This window comes from Oenanthe melanoleuca, chromosome 1 (assembly GCF_029582105.1).
Source record: "Oenanthe melanoleuca isolate GR-GAL-2019-014 chromosome 1, OMel1.0, whole genome shotgun sequence".
NCBI classification, from domain to species: domain Eukaryota; kingdom Metazoa; phylum Chordata; class Aves; order Passeriformes; family Muscicapidae; genus Oenanthe; species Oenanthe melanoleuca.
The window spans coordinates 109405895-109433482 of NC_079333.1; the positions used below are offsets into that span (position 1 = coordinate 109405895).

Below are 27588 nucleotides of genomic sequence, written 5' to 3' on the forward strand. Positions count from 1 at the left end.
CTACTTCTCATGTCCCAACTAAAAATTAGCCCCCAGAAAGGACCATTGTGACAGTCTGGACCCTGTGAGTGATGCAGATCTGCCTTCAGGACTGACAGAAGCATCTCCCAAGTGCAGCAGCAGATCCAGGTTCCATAACATGACAAGGAGTGATCTTGCTGATAACAGAACCTTTGCAATAGCCTTAAAAACACTTCCCTGCCTGAGGATTGTTGTGTGAGATAAAGCAGGTAAAAGCAGTGAAAGTCCCATCAGCATTTATTTCATACTTCTGAAAGTTTAAATGCAGGAATTCCCCAAGCTGGGAAGCATCCAATGCCATGTTGGAGCAACCTGGGATAGTGGGAGGTGTCCCTGCTCATGGCAGGGGGTGGGATTAAGATAATCCATGATCTCAGGCTGCAGTGTGAAACTTCCTCTGCACAATTCATTTTTCATTCTCTTTGCCTTGCTAGAACTTTTCTTCCTTTCCTTCATCATTTTCCCTCCTTAGATCATTGCTCTGACCCAAAATGTTTTGAGCTTCTTTCCCCACCTCTCCCTCCTCTTCCAGCCTCATTTTCCATGTTTGGGCTGTTCAGCCATGTGCAGATATTCCCTCTGTTCCCTCTCAGGGATATCCTGGCAGCTGAGTGAGAACCTGCCAGAAAACACGACAAGAAAATAAAAGTGTGAAGCGTCTCGTTCCCACAAAGGGTGTTCTCCTTCCTGCACTGAGAGTTCAAGAGCTTGTGGGGTCACACCACAGAACAAGCACAGTTCTTACTGTGCAGGACATGTTCAGACTTTCAATCTCTTTATTTCCAATCCCTGCTAAGCCACCACAGGTGAAGGCAAGAGCTTCTTGTTGCTTTTTTCTGTGTTTAAATTAGTGTTGAGAAAGCAGCCCAATGTCCACTCTAGGAAAATCCTGTGTTAGCTGAGGAACTGCACAACCCTCTTCCTTCACAGAAGATTTTTTTTTTTCTGCAAAGTTAATTGTTTTGCAGAGTTCTGGTCGACTTTGTTTTTCAAAATCTCTGCTTGGAAAAGCTCTCAGCATCCATGAGCATTGTGACAGCTCAGCTGTTCAAGAGTGTCTGGAAAAGGGAGCCAGATCCCTGCTGTAATACCCAACCACCTCTGAGGTGTATCAGCACACCCTAAAACAGACAGGGAGCAATCAGCAACAAGCTCTTGTATCTGAGAACTCTCTGTTCCAATAAATCGACCCTGAAGATGAGCTGGACCTACCAGAGTTCTGCCAGAGCATCACCAATCTCAGCCATAGGGGACTGGAGAGTTTGGAACAATCATCTTCCAGGCAATAAGCAAATGCCAGCCTGAACTCTGAGTGAACTTCTGCAGCCCTGCTCTGCCCATTGTCCCTGTGCAGGGGGTTTGGAGTGACTGCATGAGAACATGGGGTACAGAGACCTCACTCTGCTTGGTCTGGAGTGGGAAAAGTTGAGAGAACCCAGGCAAAAGCTGAGAGAACTCAGGGAACAAAGGGAAATTACCTGCAGCAGCTACTGGAGAACAATCCTGTTATAAATATCCCACACCAGTTCCTCCTCTGGAGGAACTTTATTATTGTGGGGGAATTTTTTAAGAATGGCTGCTCCAGAAGTTACCCTACAATAACTATTCAGCCAACTTCCCTGTACAGAAATGCCAAACTCTGCTTTCCCTCCCAGCAGAATGGAGCCCTAAACTTAGAAACAAGCCTGCTCTCCAGCCCCATTCATGGGCAGCACGGATTCCCCCTGCTCTTACCACTGGCCAGGGCTGCAGGGAGGTCACAGCAAACCCCTGGGTGCCATCTCTTCCCAGCCTGGAGTGAAAGTAGGCCAAGAGCAGGTTCATGAACTGTTCTGCCACTGCTGAGCCTGTCTTGGCCAGTTCCTCCCCTGGATGAGCTGCAGCAGGAGGTGGATGCTGGGCAGGACTTGTGGTCTGTGGCTTTTGTACAATCTGAGGACACCAATTCCCTTTCCTGCACAAAAACTGGGGCTCAGACCTGTCACAGGGGAAGACTGTGGGAAATATTTTCCAATTAAAAAAAAAGAAGGCTGCTTCAGAATTCTGGTACCAGAAGGACTGAACGCTGCTGTTCATTGTAATTCTGCCACTACAAGAGAAAGAAGTTTCTAAAACTCATTTAATCCACTGGCAACACAGTATATAAATCTGTGTTTCATTAACTTATAAATATGACTTTGAGTACACTCTGGAGAATCTTAGAACTGAGAAAATGTTGTGAAAAGTGAAACCACTTTTTTTTAATAAATGAAGCCCAAGATTGCCAAAATTCTCAGCTAAAACTTACAGGAAACACAAGCACTCTGAACTTTCAAAGTCCAAATTAAGCTCTGTGAGACCTCTGCTTTTCCATTTCTGCCCTGGTGAAGCAGCTAAAAAACCACCTGGAATTCCATAAGGAAACAGGGACAGGCCTACAAAGGCCTGAATGGACTGAAAATGCACTAAAATGAAGAGAACTGTGCCCAGAAATTAGGAAAGCTCAGAATCCTTCCCCAGCTTTAATTCTGTGCCTCCATGTCAATAAGTTATGATTCTGTTTAGCTCCATGAATGCCCTGTTTGTTTTAGGGGGCAGAATGGAAGCAGTGCTCACTGAATAGGTGGCCATACAATAGATCTTTTTATTTGCATTGTGTTTAACATAATATCCCTTGCCACTCTTCAGACTGTGCTCCAAATAAAATTATTCCTGCCTGCATATATATTCTATAGACTGCTCATTGTTTTTGCATCCTTGGAATTCACAAACAATCATTTCCTTCTGTAGAATTCTGGATTTTCTCCTGTTCTGCAGAAAAACGGCGAGACATGGGATAAACACAAAAAGGGCTCCATAATTTAAGTTTTTGTACACTGGGGACTTTGCAAAGACAAGGAACACATCCTAGCAGGTAAATCTCTGTTTTGCAGAGCTCCACAGAAGAGCAGCTTTACAGGTTAGGTAAAAAAAGCTCCTTTTTGACGTGCTGCCCTCATGTGATCCTCCAAGAGAGGATATCCCAGGATTTAGAGAGGAAACAACTGTACACACACCACCAGAGTTAGCAGTGAAGGTTTTCCCCTTCTCTAACACAGTTCAGGTTCTTCCCAAGTTTTCCTGCCACACTGGGATTCTGTCCAACCCCTCAGGAGTACTGGTCAAACCCAAGTACTGTGGCTGGTGACTCACCCCAGCGTGTATTTATTTATTTAATGACAAATGAGTGAGTGAAGCAGCATCTCAGCAGTCAATACTTTATTACTGAATGTTTAATAACCTGTATTTCAAGAGGAGCCTAACATTTGCTTTAAAACTGACAAATAAAAATTATCCAAATCCTCCTTTTCCAGAGGTCACTGATGCTCTTGAAAATGTGCCAAGGTTGAGGTTCTGAGGCTTCTTTTTTCTCTCCCCCTACAAATTCATGACAATTTATGATTTTATGCAATTATTCTAAGGTTTCTAATTTTTCTACTTGAGTGAAAAGCCTCCATTAAAAAAGGGACTATAAAGGAGAGGGGGAAATGGAGATAAACTTTTTTTATGGTCATGGTGAAAGTTCAAAGAACCACAGAAAAAATAATGTTGGAAAAGACCTCCAAGATCATCAAGTCCAACCTTTGACCAAACAAACACAACAGCTCTTAAAGCAGAAATAGGGACTGAAGTGTGAATTCTAGTCCTAACACAGGTTTTCCAATAATTATTAATTCCAACTACCTCTGCATCTTTAATCCTGCTGAAAAACCCACACCTGCCTCTCAGTTCTGAGTGAAAACCACAAACAGAAAACAGAAAGTTCTGTCAAATTCAGTAAATAAGGAGAAAAATCTTTTATAAACCACAGTAATCTAATAGAGCAGAAATTTAGTGACACAGAGTTGAAATTTACATTATTTTACCCCCTAAACACGCTATAAAAGAACCTCTAAACTTACTCTTCAGAAGGCTTCAAGCAAACTCCAAGTACACACAATTTTTATTAAATCTAAGTTTTTGGTTCTAGAAATCACTAAGTTTCTCTATGAAAATGTTGGCTTTATCCAAGAGAAGCTAAATTCCCCTCTGCTGAACCTGAAGTTTTTCTGAAGGGTTTAGAAAACAGTCAAAAAACTAGAATTCCACCACAGTAAAAATGAGATTTAACCAAAAATCTGCTGGTGACAGGAATTCCCACCATTATTAGCAAATACCAGGTGGTATCAAACCACATATACACTGATACTTATGTTAAAAAGAAGGGGGAAAAAAGAAAAATAGCATGGGATGGATATTTAAACAATTACAATAATTTTTAGTTAGTTGGAAGGAGAGAATGTGAACAGTTATGAAAATACAGGACTTGGACACTAAGGAAGACAGAGGGAGGGAGGGGGAGCAGGACTGAAGAAGGTAAAGTGCTCCATGACTGAATAGGGGAAAAAGCTGGATGGGAAAGCAGGGAAAGGAAAAAAAGGTCAGATACAGATGCAGATTTAAGCAGCAGAATGTATTTTAAGCTCAGACTCCCCAATATTCTTAGGCAGGAATGATATTTAGGACAGGAAAAAAACAGGACTCAACTTACAGCTGAGGAGGGGCTTGGTTTTTGGTGTGGGGGTTTTTATGTCGGGGGTGATGTGAATACACCATTTTTGAAAGGTGAGTGTGTTCCAGAAATAGATTATTTTAAAGAATAATCAGATTCAGATCCTGCTCTCGGACAGCGAGAATGGGCGAGTGTGTCAGCGTTCCACAGCCGTGCTTTCTGCAGGGAGCTGGCTAGTTTAAAGCATTTTATTTTAAAAACAGGAGAAAAATATGTGGGGAAACGAGGAGACACAGAGGGGGATAGCAGCCAGGCGGAGAGGCGGCAGGACTCGGCACTCGGGCTCGGAGCTGCCCGCCGTGAGGGCGGCGCGCACCGCGCAGGCGCCGCGCGTGAGGGGGAAGCCGAGCCGCGGCTGCCGCAGCGCGCCCCAGCAACAGCGCCTCATTAGCATAGCCCACCCCGGGCCGCGCCGCGCCATTGGCCCGCAGCGCCGCGGAGCCGGCCAATGGCGGCGCGCTATGCAAATGCGGGCGCGCAGTTGCCAGGGCAGAGCTGGCGCGCGGCGGCCAATGGGCGCGGGCTCCATAAACAAGGAGCGCGATTGAGCTTTGTCACATTCGCCGGGCGCTGTTAACACTTTGCGGTGTAGGGCGAAATTAGCTCCATCTCCCGAGGATCAGGCTCATGTTCTACATTTCACCCCCACAGCAAGGGCAGGGCGGCGCAGCCATGATACACGGGATTTACGGATAAGCGCGCCCGCGTTAGGATTTCGCCTTGCCCGGCTCCGGGACGCCTTCTCCAGGGTTGGGATGCGAAAGATTCCCCCCAACGCTGCCGGGTGGGAGCGAGCCCGGCTGGAATTCTTCCCGGGGCTTTAAAAAGCTCTAAAGTTCCCTGTCACTGCCTTCCTTAGGCAGGTCACCTCCTAAAATTACTGTGTCAGGCTACTCCTGTCCTTCCCATCTTCCTTCCCCTTTTTCCCAAGGATCTGAATTTATGTTTCACTGGTTTGGGTTTAACCCTAAAGACACAACATCATCCTTTATTATTATTATTATTATTATAATTATTATTATTATAAATATTATTATTATTATTACCCTCCCTCCCCAACAGATTTTAAGCAAATTAAATTTCTAACGCTAATGACTGAACATGAGCGAAGCTGAAGCATCCTACGAGAAATAAGCTTTAAAGAAAAAAGGGGAAAAAAAAATATATTATCTGTCAGCATATTGGTGCCTCAGTGCCTGTGACGGCGTGAATCCATCACTGACCAGCCCCGCTCGCAGGGCTGCTGGGGAGATCCCCTTCCCACGCGCAGGGGGGATGCGGATGTGGAAAACCGGCGGCTGGAAATGCAAAGAGTGACAGACACACTTACTCTGGAAGCCCCCGGCTGTCCCTGCAGCAGCAGCACAGCAGCACAGCAGCAGCACTGTCCCCTGTCTCTACGCCGTGGCGGCCGCAGCGATGCCGGGCATGTTTTACTGCACTTTGCCGAGCCCGGCAGCGATGTGCCAGCGCCGCTGCGAGTCACTCACCTGCCGAGGGGGTGGGGGGTGCTTCCTGTTCTCCGGGGCTCCGCCAAGGTGCCACCGGACAGGGGACAAGGTGCCGCCGCGCAGGGGACGCGGCACGGAGCCCCGGAGCCGCCGGGTGACCCAGCGGAGCCCGGCCGCGCACCTGGGCACGGCCACAGAGATGATCCCTCTTCCCTGGGTCCCCAGGACAGCCCAACTGCCCACAGCCGGAGAGGGAATCTGATTTTACCAAGCGCCCAAAATGGCAGCTCCAACAGAACTTAAAAGTTGTCCCAGCTCCTTTATTCGACAACTTCATTGTGGGCATTTTAACAGTGGTTAAACTACTGAAGTATCTCCTTGCATTGCTCTGAAACACCAGGAGCTACCTCAGTGGAACTCCTGAAATCTCTCCCTGTCTTTCCTAAAACTACAGCAGCTACCTCAGTGGAACTCCTGAAATCTCTCCTTGCATTGGCCTGAAACTACAGCAGCTACCACAGTAAAACTCCTGAAATCTCTCCCTGTATGTCCTAAAACACCAGCAGCTACCTCAGTGAAACCCCTGAAATTTCTCCTGTGTGCCCTAAACACCATGACCTACCTCAGTGGAACTCCTGAAATCTCTTCCTGTCTCCTAAAACTCCAGCAGCTACCTCAGTGAAACTCTTGAATTCTCTCTCTGAATGCCCTGAAACACCTCAGCTACCTCAGTGTGGGTGCACTCCCACCCCAAACACCCATTCTCTATCTCGTGGCAGCTTTTTGAAGCGATTTATTGCATTTATCTGTGCTCATCCTGCAGCCCCTGCAGCAGCAGTGTTACCTGACCAGGGGCTTACAAGATTTTCAAGCAATCCGGGCTGGGCCAGGACTTTGCAGCGCTAATCCTCGGGCTGGGCTGCTCCTGTCCTTTCAGGGAAATACTTTTATCAGCACTTAACTGAGAGTTCCTCGTGTTGGTGCAGCACCTCCTCCTTCCCCCTCCTCCAAAGAACATTACTCACAATTTGCAGTTTGCAGTGCAAAACTAATTAGAGATGGAATAAATTACCTGCTACATGGCAGCATGTCAAACTGCACGAGAGGTGAAAAACACCCAATATTTTATCCCAAATCAATTCCTGGCCTGATGGCTCAGGCATTTCCAGCTGAACACGAAGTTAGCATAAATATTGTCATCGTATTTAAAGCTCTCCTTTTGTACAAACAGATATTTAAAAAAAAAAAAAAATAAATAAAAAGAAAGAAATCCTTTCCTACGCATAAAACCCATCAAGGGAAATTACTTGAATTATTCTATTTCCCATTTGTAGTTACTGAGGCACAAGATATATTTAAACAGTTGGTAGAGAAAAAATGGGAAGCATCTCCCATATCAATGTACAGCCAGCATGCCAAACCATGAATGTAAGAGCTAAACAAGGGATGAATACATCATGTGCAAGAGTCTCACATGATATAAATTATTCAATACCTGACCAAAGAGAACAGCTTTCAGGAGAGAGGGGGAGGATCTCAAAGTACTTTTGTAGTTTGAATACAGGCAGGGTTAGGAACTGATGCAGAATCTTTTTAACTTGGTTAAATAATCCCATGTATTTTCCAACTATTTCACTGGGTGACATCCATCCAGCTCTGGTGTCTACCATAAATAAAGGTGGATTTCATCTAACACAGTGATGACAATTTTAAAATAAAACCAACTGTAAAAATAAAATAACTTGGCACGTGGGCAAGTGTGTATTTTCAGAATTTGGGCTGGCCCCTCCTTCCACTTGCAGGGTTTGCACAGCCCTATTGATACTAAAAGTCTTTTTTCCTTTACTAATCCCAAACTGGCTGAACAGTTTGGGATTTTTGGGATTGGATTTGAGATTGCTGTTAACCTACCACACACTTTTAAGGACCAATACACACACACAGAGGCTTTTTAAGTGAAAAACTGAACTACAAAAAATATTCACCATTATAAATTCCACCTCGATTATGGGGAAGCTGCTGGTGTGATGATTCCAGGGAATTCCCTCACTGGCTGATTTCATGGATGATTTTGAAGTAGTTCATGTCACTCCAAGGGAAATTTATAGCACTTAAATTTTGACTACAGAGCAGTTCTTTTGCATTTGAAGACACTGAACTGCTCTGATACTCTGTACTAACAACACAAATTCTGACAGAGTTCCTAAAACCCAGAATACTTTGTATTAATAACAGAAATTCTGATAGAGTTATTGAAATTCAGAATGCTTTGTATTAATAACACAAATTATGATGGAGTTCCTAAAAACCAGAATATACTTTAAAACTCTTAAGCATGCTGTCCTTATTAATCCATATCACACAGTTTTTTTCCTCACTCCAAAGTTTCCTGGAAGCAACACAATTAATTCCACAAAATCCTCACAGGCTGTGAACTGTACCTAAACCACTTTTCTGCTGCATTCTCAATGATTTGATAACTGATATTCTGACACCCACTGCATTTTACAGCAGGAATCTGAAGCCAGTCCTGACAAACTCCACTCAGAGTTCTCAAGTCACTGAACAATAAAACATTCCCCAGTAGAAAGTTTCAATATTTCCATATCTAGCTTAGTGCTCATCAAAGAAAATAAAAAATAATAAAAAAAATCAGAAATAAATCCAGGCAAAGGGTTGACAAGTCCAGTCAAACCTCACAATTCTAAAGCACTCATTTGAAAGCCCAATTTCCTGCCTTTGTAATAATTCCAATATTTAGTACACACACTTTTAAGTTTAAGCAATTACTTCTTTTGATTTGTCTCACCTTGAAGCAGCAGCTTTTAAGGAGAAAAAAAAACTTAAGTGTGGTTGAATCTGTACTTGCAGCTGGAAACCACCAAAAACTGGGGATGCCAAAAGTGAGGCTCACTGTAAACTGTATTGATTTCTCTCAAGTAAAACAAATTTCAACCCCTAAAAATTTAAAACACAACAACAAAAACCATCCACAAAACAAACAAAAAATGTCATTATTTCTTTAGGATAATACTGTGATTTAAGAAAGTCATTTTTGAAGTGTAACTTGCATTTTTCCTTCTAAGGCTTTACTGTTTCTAGCATAAACTAAGCAGTAGGTATTAAAGCTAACTATGAAAATTGGGGTTTTGTTTACACTAATAACAACAATGAGAGCAACACTACCCAAGTATCAGAGTTGTGCAAATTTTAAAAAATCATTCCAGCATTTCCTGAAGGAGCTCTAAACTACACCAAGGAAAAGCTGACTGGATAATTTGCCATGGTTTGGTGTTGGGTTTGGGTTTCCTCACCTCCAGAAAGATGCAGTGGAAGATTTCCACCTGAGCAAAGAGACTTGGATGTTCCCAAGGAAATGTGATGATGGAAAATTATTTACAGGATCTGAACACCAAACACAATAGGAATTCTTCAGGGTTCAGCCAACAACTGTTCTGGGAAAAGATCACCCCAAGTCCTGTTCACAGAAATGTTCATGTTCTAAGCCCTAAAGGCTTTTAATTCAAACCAAACTGTGCCCTGGTCTGGTCAGGGAATGTTCCCAGTTCCTGAGGACACTGTGAGCATCACATTTACAGGCACCAGACACAACTGTCCTGCAGTGCAAAGGAACCACGACCTCCTACAAAGTCATGTCACCAAGGGTGAAGTCACTGCAAGCCAAGAAAAGTGGAATAATAACACTCAAACTCTTTATTAAAAAGTTTAGGTACCAATGAGCATCAAAGCTTCAGCACTGAGGTTTTAAAAGTGTTCTCAGGGAACAGAACACCCAGCTCCATGTCACAGGCAGGACTCTGCACACACACACATGTGAGGATGAGTCTGAACAGCCTGACTCTTCCCTGGCACTGAAAGAAGAGGAAAGGAGCTGGAAGTGCCTTCCTGCCATGAGTGAAACTCACTGGAGTGAGGGCTGTGTCAGGCTGTGGGAAGGGGTGTGAAGTGTCACCCCAAAGAATGTTACCCCAAAGAATGTTACCCCAAAGAATGTTACCCCAAAGACATGTTATCCCCAGCAGGACACTGAGGGCAGTTATCAATCAGCCCTCAAGGTAATGGGACTTTAGGGTGCCCAGAGCAGCTGTGGCTGCCCCTGGATCCCTGGATGTGTCCAAGGCCAGGCTGGATGGGGCTTGGAGCAGCCTGGGACAGTGGGAGGTGTCCCTGCCCATGGCAGGGGTGAAACTGGATGAGTTTTAAGGTCCCTCCCAACCCAAACTACTCCATGATTCCATGAATTTAGGGAAGAAAATATAAAACAGGCCCAGGATCTGCCACCTCTGAGATGTTTGTAAAAGACAACAAGAGCCACGTAACTCATCATTCTCATCCACTGCCATGCAGCCCAACTTTTTAGCAAGTCCTTCCAAGACTTTAAAAGCCTTACCAGAAAGAACAGAATTGTTTTTTGTGCTCCAAAACCCAGTGCAAAAAGCAGGGCCTTGGTGCAGAAGGAGCAGAAAAAGCCCCAAGCACCTGCTCCTGTTCTGCAGCACCAGTTGTTCTGCCAGGCAGTGGTGACACTGGAGGCTTTGCCAAAGCATCTGGCTTGAAAAGTACCATGGAGTTGTTGCCTGGCCCTGCTGGCCAAGCCAGCACAGAACTGCTTCCAAATGTCACTCAAGCTCACACAGCTCCTCAAGACCTCTCTGGGAATTTGTGGGATTGCTGCAATTTCTTAGAAGCTCCAGAGGGCCTGACCTTGGAGAGCAGAAGGTGCCAGAGGACTTCCCTTCTTTCTGTGTCCCACAAAAGGGTAAGGGGAGGCTTCCCAACATTTCTGCAAACAAAAAGGAGTGGACAGAGGTGGAAAATTGTCCTTGCCATCACTTCTGAGAGGAAAGCATGGCAGACCCTTCAGAGGGTCACGGCACTGGCCACCTTTAGCCAACACTCCAATGTTTCAGAACATCATCAAGGATTAAATGATTTTGCCAGGGAGGTTCTGACTGGGTTATCAGGAAAAAATTTCCCTGGTAGAGTGGTCAGGATTGGGATGAGCTGCCCAGGGAGGTTTGCAGTCACTGTCTGGGGGAGTGCTCAGGACAGGCTGGATGTGGCCCTTGGGGACAGGGTTGGGGTGATGGTGGGACTGGATGATCCTGAACACCAAGGTTTAACAACCCTTCCAGTGAGAAATTGCTCCTGATGTCCAACCCAAGCCTCCCCTGGCACAGCTTGAGGCCTTTTCCTCTTGTCCCTGTTCCCTGTGAGCTGAGCCTCCTGTTCCATGGAAAGCTCAGACAGAAAATGGCAATTTTGTGTTCCCAGCTCACAAGATTTCATTCCTAAGAACCAGAAGCACATTAGGCACAGAGTCACACCTGGAATTTCCTGTGCTTCCCTTGTAACTGTGCTGAGGACCCCAGAAAGGGCTGGAGAAAAGACTCCCAGAATCTCCAAAGCTGAGCACAGTGATGCTTGGCCAGATGCTTCCAAAAACTTCCTGAGGCATTTCTTGTTCTGCAAATCTGATCAGTTCCTATCTTGGAATGAGGAAAGCCAGGCCTCTGTCAGAGGTGCCATTAATCCAAAGGTGCAGTACCTGTCTAATTACCTGGTCTTTGATGAAATTCTGACAATTCATTAGGAGCTGATGTTGAAAGGAGCCCAAATCACTTTGTTTGAGTAGCTGCTACCCAGACTTGCTCAGAAGACACAGAGTCACTTTTCTCTAAATTGATCAAAAGGCTTATCCAGGAGGGAGATTAACCATCTTCCTAATGGGTTGGGGCAGCTTCTTTGCTAATCTGTTACCCAAGATAATGTGGGTTTTTGATGGCAAAAAGATACTGCTAATAAACTGGGATCCATGGGAGAAAGTGTGACACAAAGTCAAACAATAAAATAGTGTAACCAGTCTGTAAATACTGAGCACATGTATCTGTGCATTTGTAGTGGAGGAATTGGTCCCTGTGAGGATGGGGCACAGGGAGTCCACAGAAGCTGTGGATGTCCCATCCCTGGAAGTGTTCAAGACCAGGTTGAGCAGAGTTTGGAGCAATCTGGGATTGTGGAAGGTGTCCCTGCCCATAGCAGGGGGTGGGAATGAGATGAATTTTAAGGTCCTTTCCAACCCAAATCATTTCAGGATTCTATGAAAGCAAGAATTCCCTCCTTCTCCTCTCTACCAACCCCTTCCCAGGAGAAAAGGTGAAACAGATTTTTCCTTCATGTTGTACAGACTATAATTCATGGAATTACAGGACACAAATGATTCCTCAGGTGCCTGAATATCCACTGAGTGTTTACTCAAATACCTGTAGCCAGAGTGAAAGACTTCAAGTGAAAAGACATCACTATGGATCTGGAAGTGTTTTGAACCCAAATCCCTGCTCCAGACTAAGTTAGCTCCCAAATTCTATTTAAGGAAACTGCCTTCTATTGAAGAAGTGGAGTATTCAGCTGGCTCCGTTTTGGTGGCACTTTTTCTGAGCAGAGAAGTGTCAGAATTTTTGCATTTGGATGGCAGCCTATAGAGCCTGGATTTCTCCCAAGAAAAAATGAAGTTGTGCTTCTTGCCTTCCCCTGGAGCTCCACATGCCTCCAGACATAAAAGAAAACACCAAACAAACAAAAAACACAACAGCTACTTTTTGCCTTTCTCAGGATCCAAACAGTCGTTGCCTGGGGCCTTTTGCTACCAGAATCTTTGTTGGAAAACAAAGCTGAACACAGAATTTAAGCTGAAGGTGCAGAATCCTAACTTAAAACTGACCCATTGATTTGGGTGTCTAACAGCCTCTTTTTTTGTGAGGAAAATCTCTTTTCTTCACAAGAGAAGTCATGAAGACTCCTGAAGTCCAGGAAGTCAGCCCAAGCCAGAGGACAAGAACAACTTTACAGATAAAATTTCTCAGAAGATGGAAGAAAAGCTGAACTTTCCAAGTAAAGCAACACAAAATTCTCCCAGGCTTTATAAAGGAGAAGGAAGCAAAGGAATATTCCTGCAGCTGCAGGTCAGGAAAAAAGAAGTTATATTTCTATATATATATATATTTATAGATTATGTATATATAACAAAAGATAGAACAACCCTGGGGTTTTTTGCTTTGACAAGAGTGGGGAAAAAAGCAATTTTCTCCTGAGACATCCTAAGTGCAAAGAGAAAGGAAAAAGGATTTAAGGACAACAGTGGAATTAATAGCTGAGGAAGCATGGAGCACCTGAGTACCCCTGGATGCAGCAGATCCCAGGAATCCCTCCCAGGACAGGGAACACACAGAGTGTGCAGCTCCACAGTTTACAAATCAAGGCTCTTCCTTGAGACAGTCCTTCCAATCAGTGAAAATGGCAAAGCAGGAGAGGCTCAGCTGTGAACCCAGTTTTGTAAAATCCTGGCATGTAAAGAAAGGGAAACACAAAAGCATCAGCCAATAACTGCACTGCTCACCTCCAGAATTTGGGCTGTGACCCTTTTTCTTTGCAAGATTTAAAAGAGGTTCATGCTCTTATCAAACATCTGCCATTAAAGGAATAATGCCATTAAAGGAATAATCCATTGATTCTGAGGATCACCAAGGACAAAACACAAGATCATCACAAACTGGTCTAAATTAAAGCACACAAGACTAACTTGTATATTATTTATTACAATTATCTTACTGCTGGGATCCAAGTTTTCCTTCAACATCTCAGCTTGCCCAGAGCAGCTGTGGCTGCCCCTGGATCCTGGCAGTGCCCAAGGACACTGGGGCTGGAGCAGCCTGGGGCAGTGGAAGTTTGGAATGAGATGATCTTTAAGCTCCTTCCAACCCCAAACCATTCTGGGATTCCATGACCTCAACAAGCCAATTTTTAAAAATTGAATTTTGAAGAAAACTCCAGAGATGTGAACATTTAAGCCTAAAAAGAGACACTGCCTTATTTAAATCCCCTTTTGAGCCTTAGCACCAGAAATCCCCATAAACTCCACACCATGGATCCATCACTGGATTCGTGGAAAACTCCAGGAATTACTCAGCATTGTGAAATGATTACTGTAAAATTATTTTACAGCTGGAAGCTTTAGAAAAGTCTAACTTAAGAAACAAGAATAAATTAATTACCAGATAGCTGCTTTTTTAACACAATCTTTAAGGACCTAACACAGAGCCCACCATGAACATCTGGAACTCACCTAAAGTGAAGCTGTAAATGGAATTATGATGGACATCTGCTGCCTTTCAGATAGTTTGTAAGTGAAGTATTTCAAAGTAAGTGAAGTAAAATATTTTCACTTACTTTTATAAGGGAAATATTTTAAAGTGCCTGATTCTCACTTTTATTCCAGACTAACACAAAACCCCTGGATTATTAGAAGGTACAAAACTTGGTAAATATATTTGGTGGAGAGTTTTTATTTATTTTATATTTCATAAGCTAATATAATATATATAAGCCATTATTCCATACCTACATGAAGATAAAACCAGTTTTATATTCAATCCAACTCATGGAGAAGGATCTGATCTACTGAGAGGCATTAACAGCAGGTCAGGACCCCCATTAATATGGCAGGTGAAATCACATATACTTTTACCAATATATAAAATCTTGGAGAACCAGTTCACTCCTTTTAGGCATCTTCAGGACCTTGGAGGAGCATGAAGATGTCAGTCCTAAAAAAGCATGTCTGGATCTCCATGTATTGCCAGAAACAGTTTATTTTTCTGGAGTGACAAGGCAGTCCTGAGGAACTGTGGACTCCAATCTTGAGGATGGATTCTCTGTTCACAAAGTGGATTCAGTGAGATGAAGGAGAAGTTAAGAGGATGCACCAAAAAGAAACCAGTTAGAAGATCCAGAATTAGCCAGTGAAAGAGCTTCAGGCTCTGCTCTCTGCTTGTATCCCTAGTTTTTTAAGGTCCCCAAAGATACTCTGGGATTTCACTGGCCAGAGGTCACCAGGGGTTAGGTGTGAGTGTCAGTGATGCTGAGCCTCAGGAACCAGATTTCTCCCTTGGGCTGATGGATGCAAGCAGGGCTGGGCATTCCCTGCTCTGGAAAGTCAGAACATTAAACCTGATGTGTCACTGCTAAAAACAAATGATGTTTTTTGCTCTCTAATCTAATCTCTGTCCTTAACAACTCATCACCAAACGTGATTTTGAGACTGTGGCGTCACAGCGGAAATCTGAGAGTGAAACATTCCCAGTTTTACATTTTCCATTTAATTGTGTTCCTAAATCCAGCAGGGTTTAAGCAGACTCACTCAGATGACGTCTGAGCTGCACCCAGTGACGTCAGAGGGCTGACAAATGTGTCCTGAAGCTGCCTGATGGAAATATCCAAGCTAGCTGTGGGTAGTGACTGCACAGTGAGACACTGAACTGGTAAAACCTGGTGAGAGGAGTTTACTGCCTGTGCACAACCAGGAAAAAACTCTGTCACCAAGCTGAGCACACCCTGTGCTGCTCTGGAAAGCTGGGAACCCACCTGCTTGATCCCAGTCAGGCATCAAACAAACACATCTGGGCACCACTGCCTGCAAGGGTGTTTGATATAAACATTAAAAACCTCATATCACAAGATGAATTGAATAGAACAGGTAGCACCAGCCTGACTAGAAAAAGAGAAATACAAATCTTCCAAGTCAGAATGTCCAATTTCAGCAAGATTTACGAACAATATTTGCCCAGTACTTGCCTGATGAAGTATTATAAATGGAATCCTTACCAAGAACTACTCAGGCCTGGCTGTTATGAGAGTCATCCTAAGGTGTTTTTATTTTAAAATGTATTTATTTATATTTATATATATTTAAAATTTATGTATATTTAAAATATTTTAAAATCTAATCCCAAAGGAACTTTAGGGATGGGGGAAGGGGTTGTTTTACCTGGCTCCATGATTTATGAAGGATGCCTCCTACAAACATGTGCTGTCCTGCTTATGGATTCAACACTGAATATGTTCACAAACTGAACATATCAACATTAATGTATTAACATTTTAAGTGAAGCTTGTCCAATGATGGTGAATTTTGGGTGTTGTGTCTCCAGAAAGGCCTTGGGAAGAGCTGCCCAGGGAGGTTTGCAGTGCCCATCCCTGCAGGTGGCACCTGGAGGTGGCATTCAGAGCTCTGGGCTGGGGACAAGGTGGGGATGGGCACAGCTGGGACTGCCTGGGCTGGGAGGGATTTTCCAACCTCAGGGATTCCATGAAATAGCCAAGAAGTGCTGCTGGGTGCAGATCAGGGATTTCAGGGCTGATCCTTGGAAAGCTGCAAAGCTCCTGAGCTGGTGCTGCCTGTGCCAAGGCCATGGGAGGAAAGTCCCTGTGGGAATGAAGCCAGGGCCTTTCCCTGGAGCACAGGGCTGAGATTCCCCTCAACACCCACCTCACTCCAAAATCCACTCCAAACCCTCCCAACCAGGCCAGCAGGGCCAAGCCAGGAGCATTTGCTGCCAAAGCAGAAGGAACAGGACACAAATGGGATGCACAGGACAGGGTGACCCCCAGCAGCCACCTGAGCCAGTGAATCCCTGGGACAAGGCACAATTCCAGAACTCCATGGGCAGCTCCAAGCTCAGTCTCACCATCCCACTGCTGCCTTGCCCAAGAGAACTTTTCCTTTTTGTTCCCACACTGAACTTTAAAGGCTGCAGGAATTTCTGTATTTGCTGTGTTATATTCATTATAAACCTCAGGCATTCTCAGTGTACTAACCAATCATTCAGGAAATGGGAAATAATTTTTAAATAGTTGTCATTGCAATTTTTGATCTGCATTTTGATTTGTTTTTGTTCAAAATAAATTTTTTCTTTGCTCTTAGAAATCAGCAACAGAAATAAATTTCAGCCTTGTAGTAAAATCTCCCCACAACTTGAAACTTCACTGAAAGTTATCTCAAAAGGTTTTTTAAAAGAGGGTCACATGTATTGGGAGGAAAAAGTAGTAGAAATTCCTTTCCCAGAATATTAAAATTATATATAAGAACAGCAGCATCTAAAGATTTTCTGGTATAGATGCTCTGGTCTGTTCCTGAATAAGGAAAGCAGCATCCTCCACCAGGCTGTAATTCCATGGCAAAATCCTGCAACAGGATTTTTGTTTCCTCTTAGATGGGGGCTGAGGCTGAAAACTTCAATTTTCAATATCACAGGTACTGAGCCATTCTGGAGGAGGGGAAAAAAAAAAACCAAAAAAACCCTTTTCTTTTAAATAGGCAACTTCTTTTTAAATATGGATGCAGGAATCTAACTTTAGCTGTCCAGGTTTCCACATTGCTGCTCTCAAATACAGAAAGTAGAGCACTAATTTAGTCTGTTGACTTCAAGGTTATCATTCATTGAGGTCAATGACTCCATCTCTGAAAAGCAGAAGTTCCCCTTTCAGTCTGAGGAGAGCTGTCCTTCCCCCACTGCTTCACCAAAAACTCCCCAAACCAGCACCAAGCCCTGCTGCAAAGGGATTTATCCATGGAAAACCAGGGGTTAATCCCAGGAATATCCAAGCCCTCATTAGCTGTTTGTATTTCAAACTTCCCTCCTAATGAGCAGCTCTGTTTTGGGTGTGATTTTTGTGGTATTTTCTCTTTATGGCAAACTTGTGAATATCCAGCAAAAGCTCCCTGGGAGGATCCAGCTGGGCAGAATCCAACTGGAGCCAGTGTCCCACCAGGAACTAAACCAGTGGGAGCCACTGCAGGGAATCAGGGGAGGGGGAACATGGTGCTGGCCCAGGGATTTTCTGGATTTTCCCCCCAGTGGCTGTGACTGAAGCAGCTCAGGTAACACAGGTGAGCTCCAAGCACAGAGCAGCACCATGGACACATTCTGTTCTGACTGCACAACAACAGAGGGGTTTTCTGCTTTGGTTTGTGGTTTTTTTTACTACTGAGATATAAAAACATCCTTTAAAATAGCTACAGGCTCAATGAAATCAGCAGCTAAAATGTGAAATAGGAGATGTGAGAGCCATGGCCCAATTCTTCATTTCCATTGTATTCTTCCATAAAATAAACAGCTGGACACTTGCAGGCCCTAAACTCAACCCAATCCAGGAATTCCCACAAATCCTTCCTCTGGATTTGTTGTATTTTAATAAGGAATACAGATGGGGGAGGACAGGTATCTGTGTGAGAACTGACTATTTAACTGCTCTTTCTGTATCCTTATTAAAAAAAGTATTGGATTGGCTTTTTTGGGTTTTTTCTTTCCCAAAAATGACCTTTTTTTAAAAGGTTAAGAGCAATATAAGTACCTCCAATGTCTTATCAAACTTGACTACACCATTATCACATTTCCTTGGGTTCTTAGCATCTCTGGTGCATCCAAGATAATTCCAGTTGATGATAATAATTTGCTGTAACCATTATGCTGCTCTGTTTTTCTTACAAAGGTTACAAAAAGAAGCTTTGAGCTCTTCAAAAGCTTAAAAATCAGACATCTCAGTATTTTTAGATCCATATCTCTTAGGCTCCAACATAACTACAAAAGTCAAAACCAGAAAGCTGTTATAAAACCATATTATTTTTATAAGGAATCTCCATTTAAAAAAGAGGAAAATAAAAAACAACCAACCACTGAGCACACAGCAGCAGGACAAGGGGGAGCAGTAACACTTGGAACACCAACTTTGGAGCACAAGATGAATGCCTGTTTGTAGGAACCCAGCACAATCCCAAATTTGATGCCACCACACCATGAAAAGTGAATATGGGTAGGATGATTGACCACCAGCCTCATTACACCCTGAAGTGTTTGGTTCCCTGCTTACCCCAAAGGTCCTGGAGAGACTTGCAAAGGACAAAGAAGTGAAAAATTCCCATTCTGAAAACACTTTTTTGTCACAAATCACCTTCTAAGGCATTACCTGTGTTACCACAACATGACTGAAATACAAACTTGGCTTTCCTGTAAAGAGCTTTGATTATTGCAGAGTGTTTCAGGGAAAAGCAGAACAGATCCTAAAAAATCCACAAGTAAACACGGAATCAGAGAATCATTAAGGCTGGAAAACACCTCTAAGAGCATCAAAGTCCAACCATCACCCCAACTCTGCCTGGTCCATCTCTAGGCCATGAACTCAAGTGCCACATCCACAGGTTTCTCAGCATTTCCCAGGGTTGTGACTGCAGCACTCCCAACCCCTGAGCTCCCTTTCCATGGGGAAATTCCTGCTGCTGTCACCCTGAGCCTGCCCTGCCCAGCCTGAGGCCGTTCCCTCTCCTCCTGTCCCTGTTCTGGAGCAGAGCCCGACCCCCCTCCCTGCCCCTCCTGTCAGGGAGTTGTGCAGAGCCACAAGGTCCCCCCTGAGCCTCCTTTTCTCCAGCCTGAGCCCCTTCCCAGCTCCCTCAGCCCCTTCCCCAGCTCTGTCCCTGCCCTGGACACCTCCAGCCCCTCCAGGGCTCTCCTGCAGGAGCCACAGCTGGACACAGCCCTCGAGGGGCTCTCAGTGCCAGCACAGAGGGACAATCCCTGCCCTGCTCCTGCTGGACACACAATTCCTGAGCCAGCCCAGCTGCCAGGGGCCTCCTGCCCACCTGGGCACCCCTGGGCTCGTGTCCAGCCCTGGCACCAGCACCCCCAGGGATTTTCCAGCCCCTCTGCCCAGCCTGCAGCTCCAGGGGCTGCTGTGACCCTGGAGACAGGACTGGCCCCTGGTCTGGTTGACCCTCAGCCACTTGTCCTCATCCCATGGATCCAGCCTGTGCTGATCCCCCTGCAGAGCCTTCCCACCCTTCAGATCCACAGACTGAGGGTGCACTCGATCCCCTGCTCCAGATGGTCAATAAAATTACTGAAAATATTTCAATATTTCAGTATCTCCCAACAGCACCTTAAAGTGCCCTTCTTCTGGGTATATTATATATATTATATAACATATATTTAGTAATTATATAATATACATTTTATAATATTCTACATATAGATATATTATATGGTGTATATATATCTAAATCTATATCTATATATCCGACATATTATATAGGGCAAAAGGTCTATCTATCTATCTATCTATCTATCTATCTATCTATCTATCTATCTGTCTGTCTATCTATCTATCTATCTATCTCCCACATATTATACAGGGCAAAAAGAAAAGTTCAACACACTGCAAGTTTGTTTTTCTATTGAGACAAATTGGAAAATAACATTTAATATGTCCATTTCTTCAAGTTTTCACTTTCTTTTCTTAAAAGCAGGGGATCTTAATACATTTCTGTGTTTTCAGCTTAAGTGATGATCTAAAATTTAAGTATTCCATGGTAGAAGTGAAAAATCTTCTTCTTTAGGGGACTGTTTCCCCAGTTCTGCTGTGGTTAATTGTAGGGGTTTAGAGCAGCTTCCAGGACAATGAAGTGAAGCCCATTAAAACAAAGAATTTATTGATCCTGTAGAAGCTTCCCCACTTTAACCAGAGGTACTTTTGACATTACCAGGCACCTCTGATCAATCACCCTCAAGAAACCTTCTTGAACATGCAAGGGAGTTGTGCTCAAAACCACAGAACCTTTCAATTTTGGGCCTGAGCTCTCCCCAGCTACTCTGAACTTGAGATCAGCAGAGTCACCAAATAACTCCTCCTGTCATTGCACCACAAAATTATCACAGGGCAGGGCCTCATTTTAATGCCTGCAAATCTTGTTCATTCTCAGAACCTCAGCACACCAAGCCTGGCTCTCCCAATAAACAGAAAATGCAAATAAATCTGACTTTTCTAACTTCCAACACATCAGAAGCATAATGGCCTTTGTCCTGGTTTATGATTTGCATTTATCAAGGGACTTATAAATAAAGAATTTGGGCTGCAGAAGACAGAATTACCACTTAAATTTCAAAATCTTGTGTCGATTTCTATTCTGCAAGCTCACAATTCTACAAGCTCAACACCATCAGAAATTCTGACCAAAACTGAAAGTGCTTAAGTTGGAAGTTTTAAATCAGATTAACATACTGCAATGTGAAACTGAATTCTCTCAAACACTGTCATACATAAGGTACAATTTCATAACATTCTCTCTCCTTTCAGTTGTGGGATGAGTATTTTTAAAGCTTTCAAAACATTTTCTCAATATTTAGGTTCTATTTTAATCTGTCACTGCCTACTAGACAAAGCTCCCCGAATCTGATGGGACATCAATTTTCTAGACTTTTAATGCCTCTAGATTTAGATACTTAAAATGAAACATGAAAATGAAATATCCCTTTGGAGAAGTTCTTCCTTCTCCTCTTTGCCCAACCTAATTTTAGAATTCTTTAGACCTGCTTTGACTTGAGCTTTCAGCACACAACTCACAAACATGGGAGTGGAGTGAGTGATGTTTGGTTTTCAGGGAATGAAATCTCCACTTCCAGCATCTTGGTCCTAATCCAAGGGCTCCATGTAAACAGACCCTCCAAAGCTGTTTATGCACCAACAGCTGATGCAACTGAAAACTGTCAATCAGGAGATGAGCTGGATGCACACGGAAATCTGCCTGGCTTTTTTTTTTTTCCAGCTCTAAGGATTCCTGGGGTTTAAAGCTGAACAAGCAAACCAAAGATCTGGTTGAAGTAAAGGCATTTGGGTATAAAAAATTAGAGTAACCCTCTTGGATAAACTTGATTTTATTCTATTTCTACTGCTTGTGATTTTCTGTGCTGAAATGTGAACTGTATTTCCAGCCATTGAATCTGCAAATACACTTGGCACTTCCAGGATTTCTGATTAGCCAAAAAATGGGAGAACTTCCTAAAATATCAACCAGTCCATTTAATTGGCACCTTCAGAAGCATTCCCATTTGAATGAAAACTTTGAAAACAATCTTTCCATTCAGGAAAACCATTTTCTTCCTGGAAGAAGAAGAGTTTTCCGAGCTGCAGAAGAGTTTTAAAAAGGCAAAGAAAGATTTCAAAATTCTGCAGGTTCTTAAATATTCTACTGAGTTGGAACAACATCATGTGGGGGGACAGAGAATGGAACAGCAACAAAAAGCACATCAAGAACATCCATCATTTCTCACTGTAAAAATCCTAAATATCAAATCACCTGTATGCATCGTCTTCTTTCAAGTCTCATATCATCCTGCGGGGTTGTGGGGACAGGGGGAGTCCAGCAGCAAACAACACTGAAAAAGGGAAAAAAAAACAAGAATAAACTTCTTAAACTGCAGCAACAACTGCACAGTTCAACCCCGAGCTAAGCCAAGGAAATCCAAACAGAAAATGAAGTTTTCCAACAGGAATAGCAGAGACAGGTATGGCAAAGACTTATCTTCCATTGATATCTGGTTTTAGAAAAACTTTTGAAAGGATTAACTGAAATTTCAACTGGGCATTGAATAAATCTCAAAATTAACATCATCCCAAAATATCCCAAAAACCCATCTTTGCCAAGCCCTTAAATGTGTGGAGGATTTTCACAGAAATTCAGGACAATATTTCTAAAACACAATTCAACTTGTGGGATTTTCCCAAATCTACAAGCTATAGAATTATAAATGCATATAAATTCCTAAATGGTAAAGTTAATTTCTCCTCATTGCCTGATGAAATTAAATTAGGTTCACCTTGCTGCAAATAATTAAAATATGCTCAGAAAAATAAAGTTGTACTTTCCATAGACAAAGAGATATAAAGACAGGAGTTTCAAGGAAGAAAACTCCAACAAAAATTAAGAAGAACAGCAGGATTATGAATAAAAAATTAAAATTAAAACCCAAACCACAACACCCAGCAACTAAGACTGGTCAAAGCATTTCTCAAGCATTTGTTTTTCACTTGTTCTCCAGCAGTCATTGGTATGGTACTGGTATACAACCTATGGAATATCAAACCCACTTAGAATTACAGAGAATTTTAAAGAACTCTGCAAATTACTGACCAGCTGGAATTGAAGAGTTATTATTATTTAAACACCTCCTGAAATATGTAACTTCAGGCAAGTGTGAGCAGCCTAAAATGCTCTCAGCCCCTGCAATTTGAGCAGCAAGCGGCGCCGTTCGCTCCATTTCCCCCCAACAATGGCAGCTCAAAGCTGCACACCCCCCTGGGCCCTGCTGCCCCACCTTGTCCCTGTGCCTCTCCAGTGTCACCCACACCTCAGGGACAGGGGCAGGAGCTGCTTTTTGGGTCTGTGTAGGAGCACGTGTTACAGTGGTTGTGCTGGTGTTTCAGGAGCAAATGGATTTTTGTTGTTGTGCCCCCCAGAAAAGGGGAAACCCTAAAAGAGGCCATGGAACATCCTGAACCCACAGCCTGCAGAGCCCTGGGAGGGCACTGCCACCTCCACAGCTGCCAGGAGCACTGCTGAGGCCACCCCAGGGCACTGCTCAGTGCCAAACTGGGCACTGCTGAGCCTGAATCTCTTCACTTTGAGGGAAAGGCTGGGCCTGGTGCAGAGCTGAGCCCCCTGAGCAGCACAGGCAGCCCTGGGACTCAGCAGAAGAGCAAACTCTTACTTAAATGAACTAACAAAGGAATCCCTGAGTGGTTTGGGTTGGAAGGGACCTGAAAACTCCTCCAGTGCCACCCCTGCCATGGCAAGGACACCTCCCACTGTCCCAGGCTGCTCCAGCCCCAATGTCCAACCTGGAACTGAACATTCCAGGGATCCAGGGGCAGCCACAGCTGTGCCAGGGCCTGCCCACCCTCACAGGGAAGGACTTTTTCCCAACATCCCACCTAAACTTGTAATTTTTCAGTTTGAAGCCATTCCCTGTGTCCTGTCCCTCCATTCCCTGTGTCTGTCCCTCCAGCCCTTGGCAATTGTCTCTCTCCATGTTTCCTGCAGCTCCTTCAGGCCCTGCAAGGCCACCCTGAGCTCAGCCCAAAGCTTCTCCTGTGCAGGTGAACAATCCCAGCTGTGCCAGCCTTTCCTCCCAGCAGAGCTGCTCCATCCCTCTGCTCATCCTGCTGCTCCTCTGGGCTCTGCAGCAGACCAAGTCCTGGAGTCACCAGGTTTGTCCATCCCACACAGGTGCTCTAAGGCTACAGAGCCTCAGTCCCATCTGAAGCTCTCTGGCCATTATCCTTTATTCCCTTTAACTGCAGCACCTCCAGGATTACAAGAAGCCTTTGCCAGCAGCAGCAGCTCAAGGACTGAAGGCACCACTGTCTTGTCTTTACCACCCTGCAGCTCAATCACTGCTTGATCCCCTCCCAGTGCCACCAGTGCAAGACCAGTTTCAATCCTAACCCAATTCAGTTCAAACTATCACCAGAGTTTGAGTTTGAGCAATTTTCAGCCAAAATATCCTGGAGTGTCCAACCATTGTCTCCTGCCCACCCCACACTGGGAGTGCTCAGCTCCCAAAGCAGCTGCAGAGGTAACCACAGAGCCCTGAGTTATTCTACAATTTAGAAGACACTTTAAGAGCTACCAAAACTAAGGAAGAGCTGCTGATGTGAGAAAGTCATTAACAGGTTATTAAGAGGAATCAACACATTGGTGCATTTCAGAGCTGACCAGGAACACAGATCCAGCCCAGCTTCAGCCTCCTTCCAACTCTCCTGGAGGACTGGAGAATTCCTGTGGAATTCCAGAGTGGAAAAGCAGGTAAAGCTTTGTTTTCCAAGGAGGGGTTTGAAATCTTAGCAGAATGAGTCCCTGTGACCGTAACAGTGTCACAGACATAAAAGAGTAACAATTTTTGGGTTTTTTTAAATAGATACAACCAAATTGCAGCCAGTGGCTGCAGGGGCAGCACCTTAAACTCAGAGCCTTCAGCTGTGTCTGTTTTACCAAGTTTTTAAAGCAAAAGGCCTTTTAGACAGCCTGCACAAAGGCTTCCTGGTTTAGATAATAAACTGATGATAAGAGGAAGCAAGAGCAAATCCTACTCATCACACAGCCTGTAAGATCATTACTAGAAGAATCCCTCAGTAATAACATTTACTGGGCTTCAGGAACCCAGTTTGATCTCCTTACCAGTATAGAAGTGAATTGGAAATAAAGGAGGAGAGGAAGGAACAGATGACAGGAAAGGTGTTAAAAAGCAAATTATTGAAAGTGGTAGAGCAAAGAGAAGAACAAAAGCCGAAGTGTTTTATTCAAATGAAGAGAACAATTCTTAGAAATCATCTGTACTAAAACTTTACCTCGTGCTTTTGTTTCCTGTTTTCCTCCTCCCTCCCCACCCACCCGAGGCTGCTGTGATCTCCTCGAACACTGGGATGGGATTCCCCACGCAGAGCCACTCCCTGCTCGTGAGCAATCCCAGTGTGGAGTCACACAGGCTCAGTCAGACACATGAGGATGCTGAGCACCTTCTGTCCCAGCTTATCTCCACAACATTTTGGAGATGGTGACACTGAGTAACAAAACTTTGTCATGTCTCTGACTTCTCCTCACATCCCAAGCCTGGCTTCCCTGCTGGCCTCTTTGAGAATTAAAGCTTTATTCTCTGTATCCCTTAGGAGCATCCATCCCTTCCTGCAAAACTCAATACCCAACACACATCAATAGGTTCAGTGCAGATCAAAGTTGGGTTCAGAGAAATCAGACTGCTAAACCCCTAAAAGTTAAAGTGCAAAAACCATTATTAACATGAAAATTTAATGAAAAGATAAGTCTGCTGGGGAGGGGTTTGCTTTCTACATTTTGCTAATTAAAACCCTCCGTAGAGGGGACTTATTTTCTTTATTCAGGATCACTGTATTATAAGATTCAATATGGAATCTTTCTGCAAAGCCAGGTTCAAGTTTCTCCTCTGTGAAAAGATTATTTTGTAATTTTTTAAGTCATACTCGTGGAATCCAGAGAACCCCTGCATTTCTCATGACTACATACACTGCTGGCAGAGCTGAACATAATTCAGGTCACTGACCTTCGGTGAACACAGGCAGGCCTGTTGCTAGCAACATAAAATATAAATACTTACTTAGAAACCAATTTTTTTTATTTATTTACTAGGAAAATTATCCTGAAGTACATATCATGAAATTGGGGTTATTAACATACTGGAATATAATGGATTTAGACATCTGAACTATGCAGAAGCAAGCAGTGATGAGGTTTGATGTAAGACAAACAGCAAAAGATTCCTCAAAGACATAGATTCAGTGTTTCATTTCAAACACTGCACAGTGAAATGTGAAGTACAATCAATCCAATTGGAATTCAATTAATAAATCTGACAGGGTGCTCAGGGACTGACAGCTTCCCAGAGGGACAGAGCTGAGGAATTCCAGAATCATTGTTTTCCCAGCACCCAGCACATGCTGTGAGAGTGCTTTGTTACCAGGGAAATCCCATGTGTTTAATGTCCAAGTTAACATACACCTCAAGGCTGAACACACCCAAACTCACTGTTCTTGTGACCAACACAGGTGATGATCTAGCTAAGGAATAATTCACAAGAATGAAAAGGGAAAAAAAAAGGCCATGCTGCACTGAGTTCTGCTTTGTGCAACTCAAGTTCACCTGCAAAAGCACAGCAGAAAATTAAAAGTAGATTCTGATTCCAGCACAAAAAGCAAATATATCCCTGCCCTTTCTGGGCACCTGCAGGTTCTTATGTACCCCACAGCAAGTATACTGAGCACTGAAACACAGGTAAATTAAATTGTGACCAGCATCACATCTGTCCTGTTCCCAAAGAAGTCACTGATCCCCTTCTCCAGCTTTAAGTTCTGTGGGATTGTGGAACACTTATTAACTGAATGTTTTCACTGAAACAGCAGCTCCTGTGAGATAACAGAAAGAGGGAATCATGGAATGGTTTGGGATGGAAGGGACCTTAAAGATGACCCCTGGGCAGGGACACCTGCCACTGTCCCAGGCTGCTCCAAGCAGTCCAGCCTGGCCTGGGACACTTCCTCCACAGCTCCTCTGGGCAAAGGTTTTAAAACTCACCATCTTTAACTTTTAAAATTCATCTTTCAGTAAAAATAAAGTACCTCTCTTCAGGTGACTTTGTGTACTCTACAGAACCATGAGCAGTCAAATTTCTGATGGCAGCTCACACTTGGGGTGCAGCTTTCTCCTTCTTAAACATGGAAAGAGAACACTAAAAACACTGGGGAAAAGTCAACAACAAACTAAACTGAGTTGATAGCAGCCTTCCCCAGCACACCCCTCATCCTCCTGAGGAGCTGCAATGTGCACTGGGAGTTTCCAGATCAGGACTTGTGAGATGCTCAACCAAAACATACCCAACCATGATTTTTTTTGTGTGCTGCAAATGATTTTTGGAGTTCCACAAAGCACTGGTTCCTCTGAAAAGAAGATGCTGTGAATGACTGGTTCCACTCATGCTAAATTTACACCACGTGCTGCAAGGAGCCATGGGTGAGGTGTGAAAGCTTGTGGAAGCAGCTTTGCTGAAATCAGAGTTTCTCACCCAGTTCCAGACCTGGCACAGGCAGAGCTGCAGTTGCAGCAGAGCAGGAATTTCTTCCAGCAGCAGCAGAACTGAAACAGTCTCAGCCCTTCCCACTGCTGCTGCTGCAATGGGACAGGGGCACTCAGCAAACTGCATTGGGGGCAATGGAAGCAGGAAAATCCAAGGCCACAATTATTAATCCCAGTTCAGTCCTCCAAGCTGGGCCACTGCAGATGTGCAGGCCAGTGGTGGTGCCAAAATACCCTCAAATACACCTAAAATACAACCA

The 27588-nt window shown here is 43.9% G+C and overlaps 1 protein-coding gene across 1 annotated transcript in view; it reads right to left on the reverse strand.

Annotated features, from left to right (window-relative positions):
• DYRK1A (dual specificity tyrosine phosphorylation regulated kinase 1A) overlaps positions 1-27588 on the reverse strand; it is a 69558-nt gene that overhangs the window by 24362 nt on the left and 17608 nt on the right. Inside the window, exon 2 of the mRNA XM_056510678.1 lies at positions 22025-22103. Coding sequence (XP_056366653.1) covers positions 22025-22034 — 10 coding nt within the window. The 5' untranslated portion in view covers positions 22035-22103. The remainder of the gene's footprint in view (positions 1-22024; positions 22104-27588) is intronic.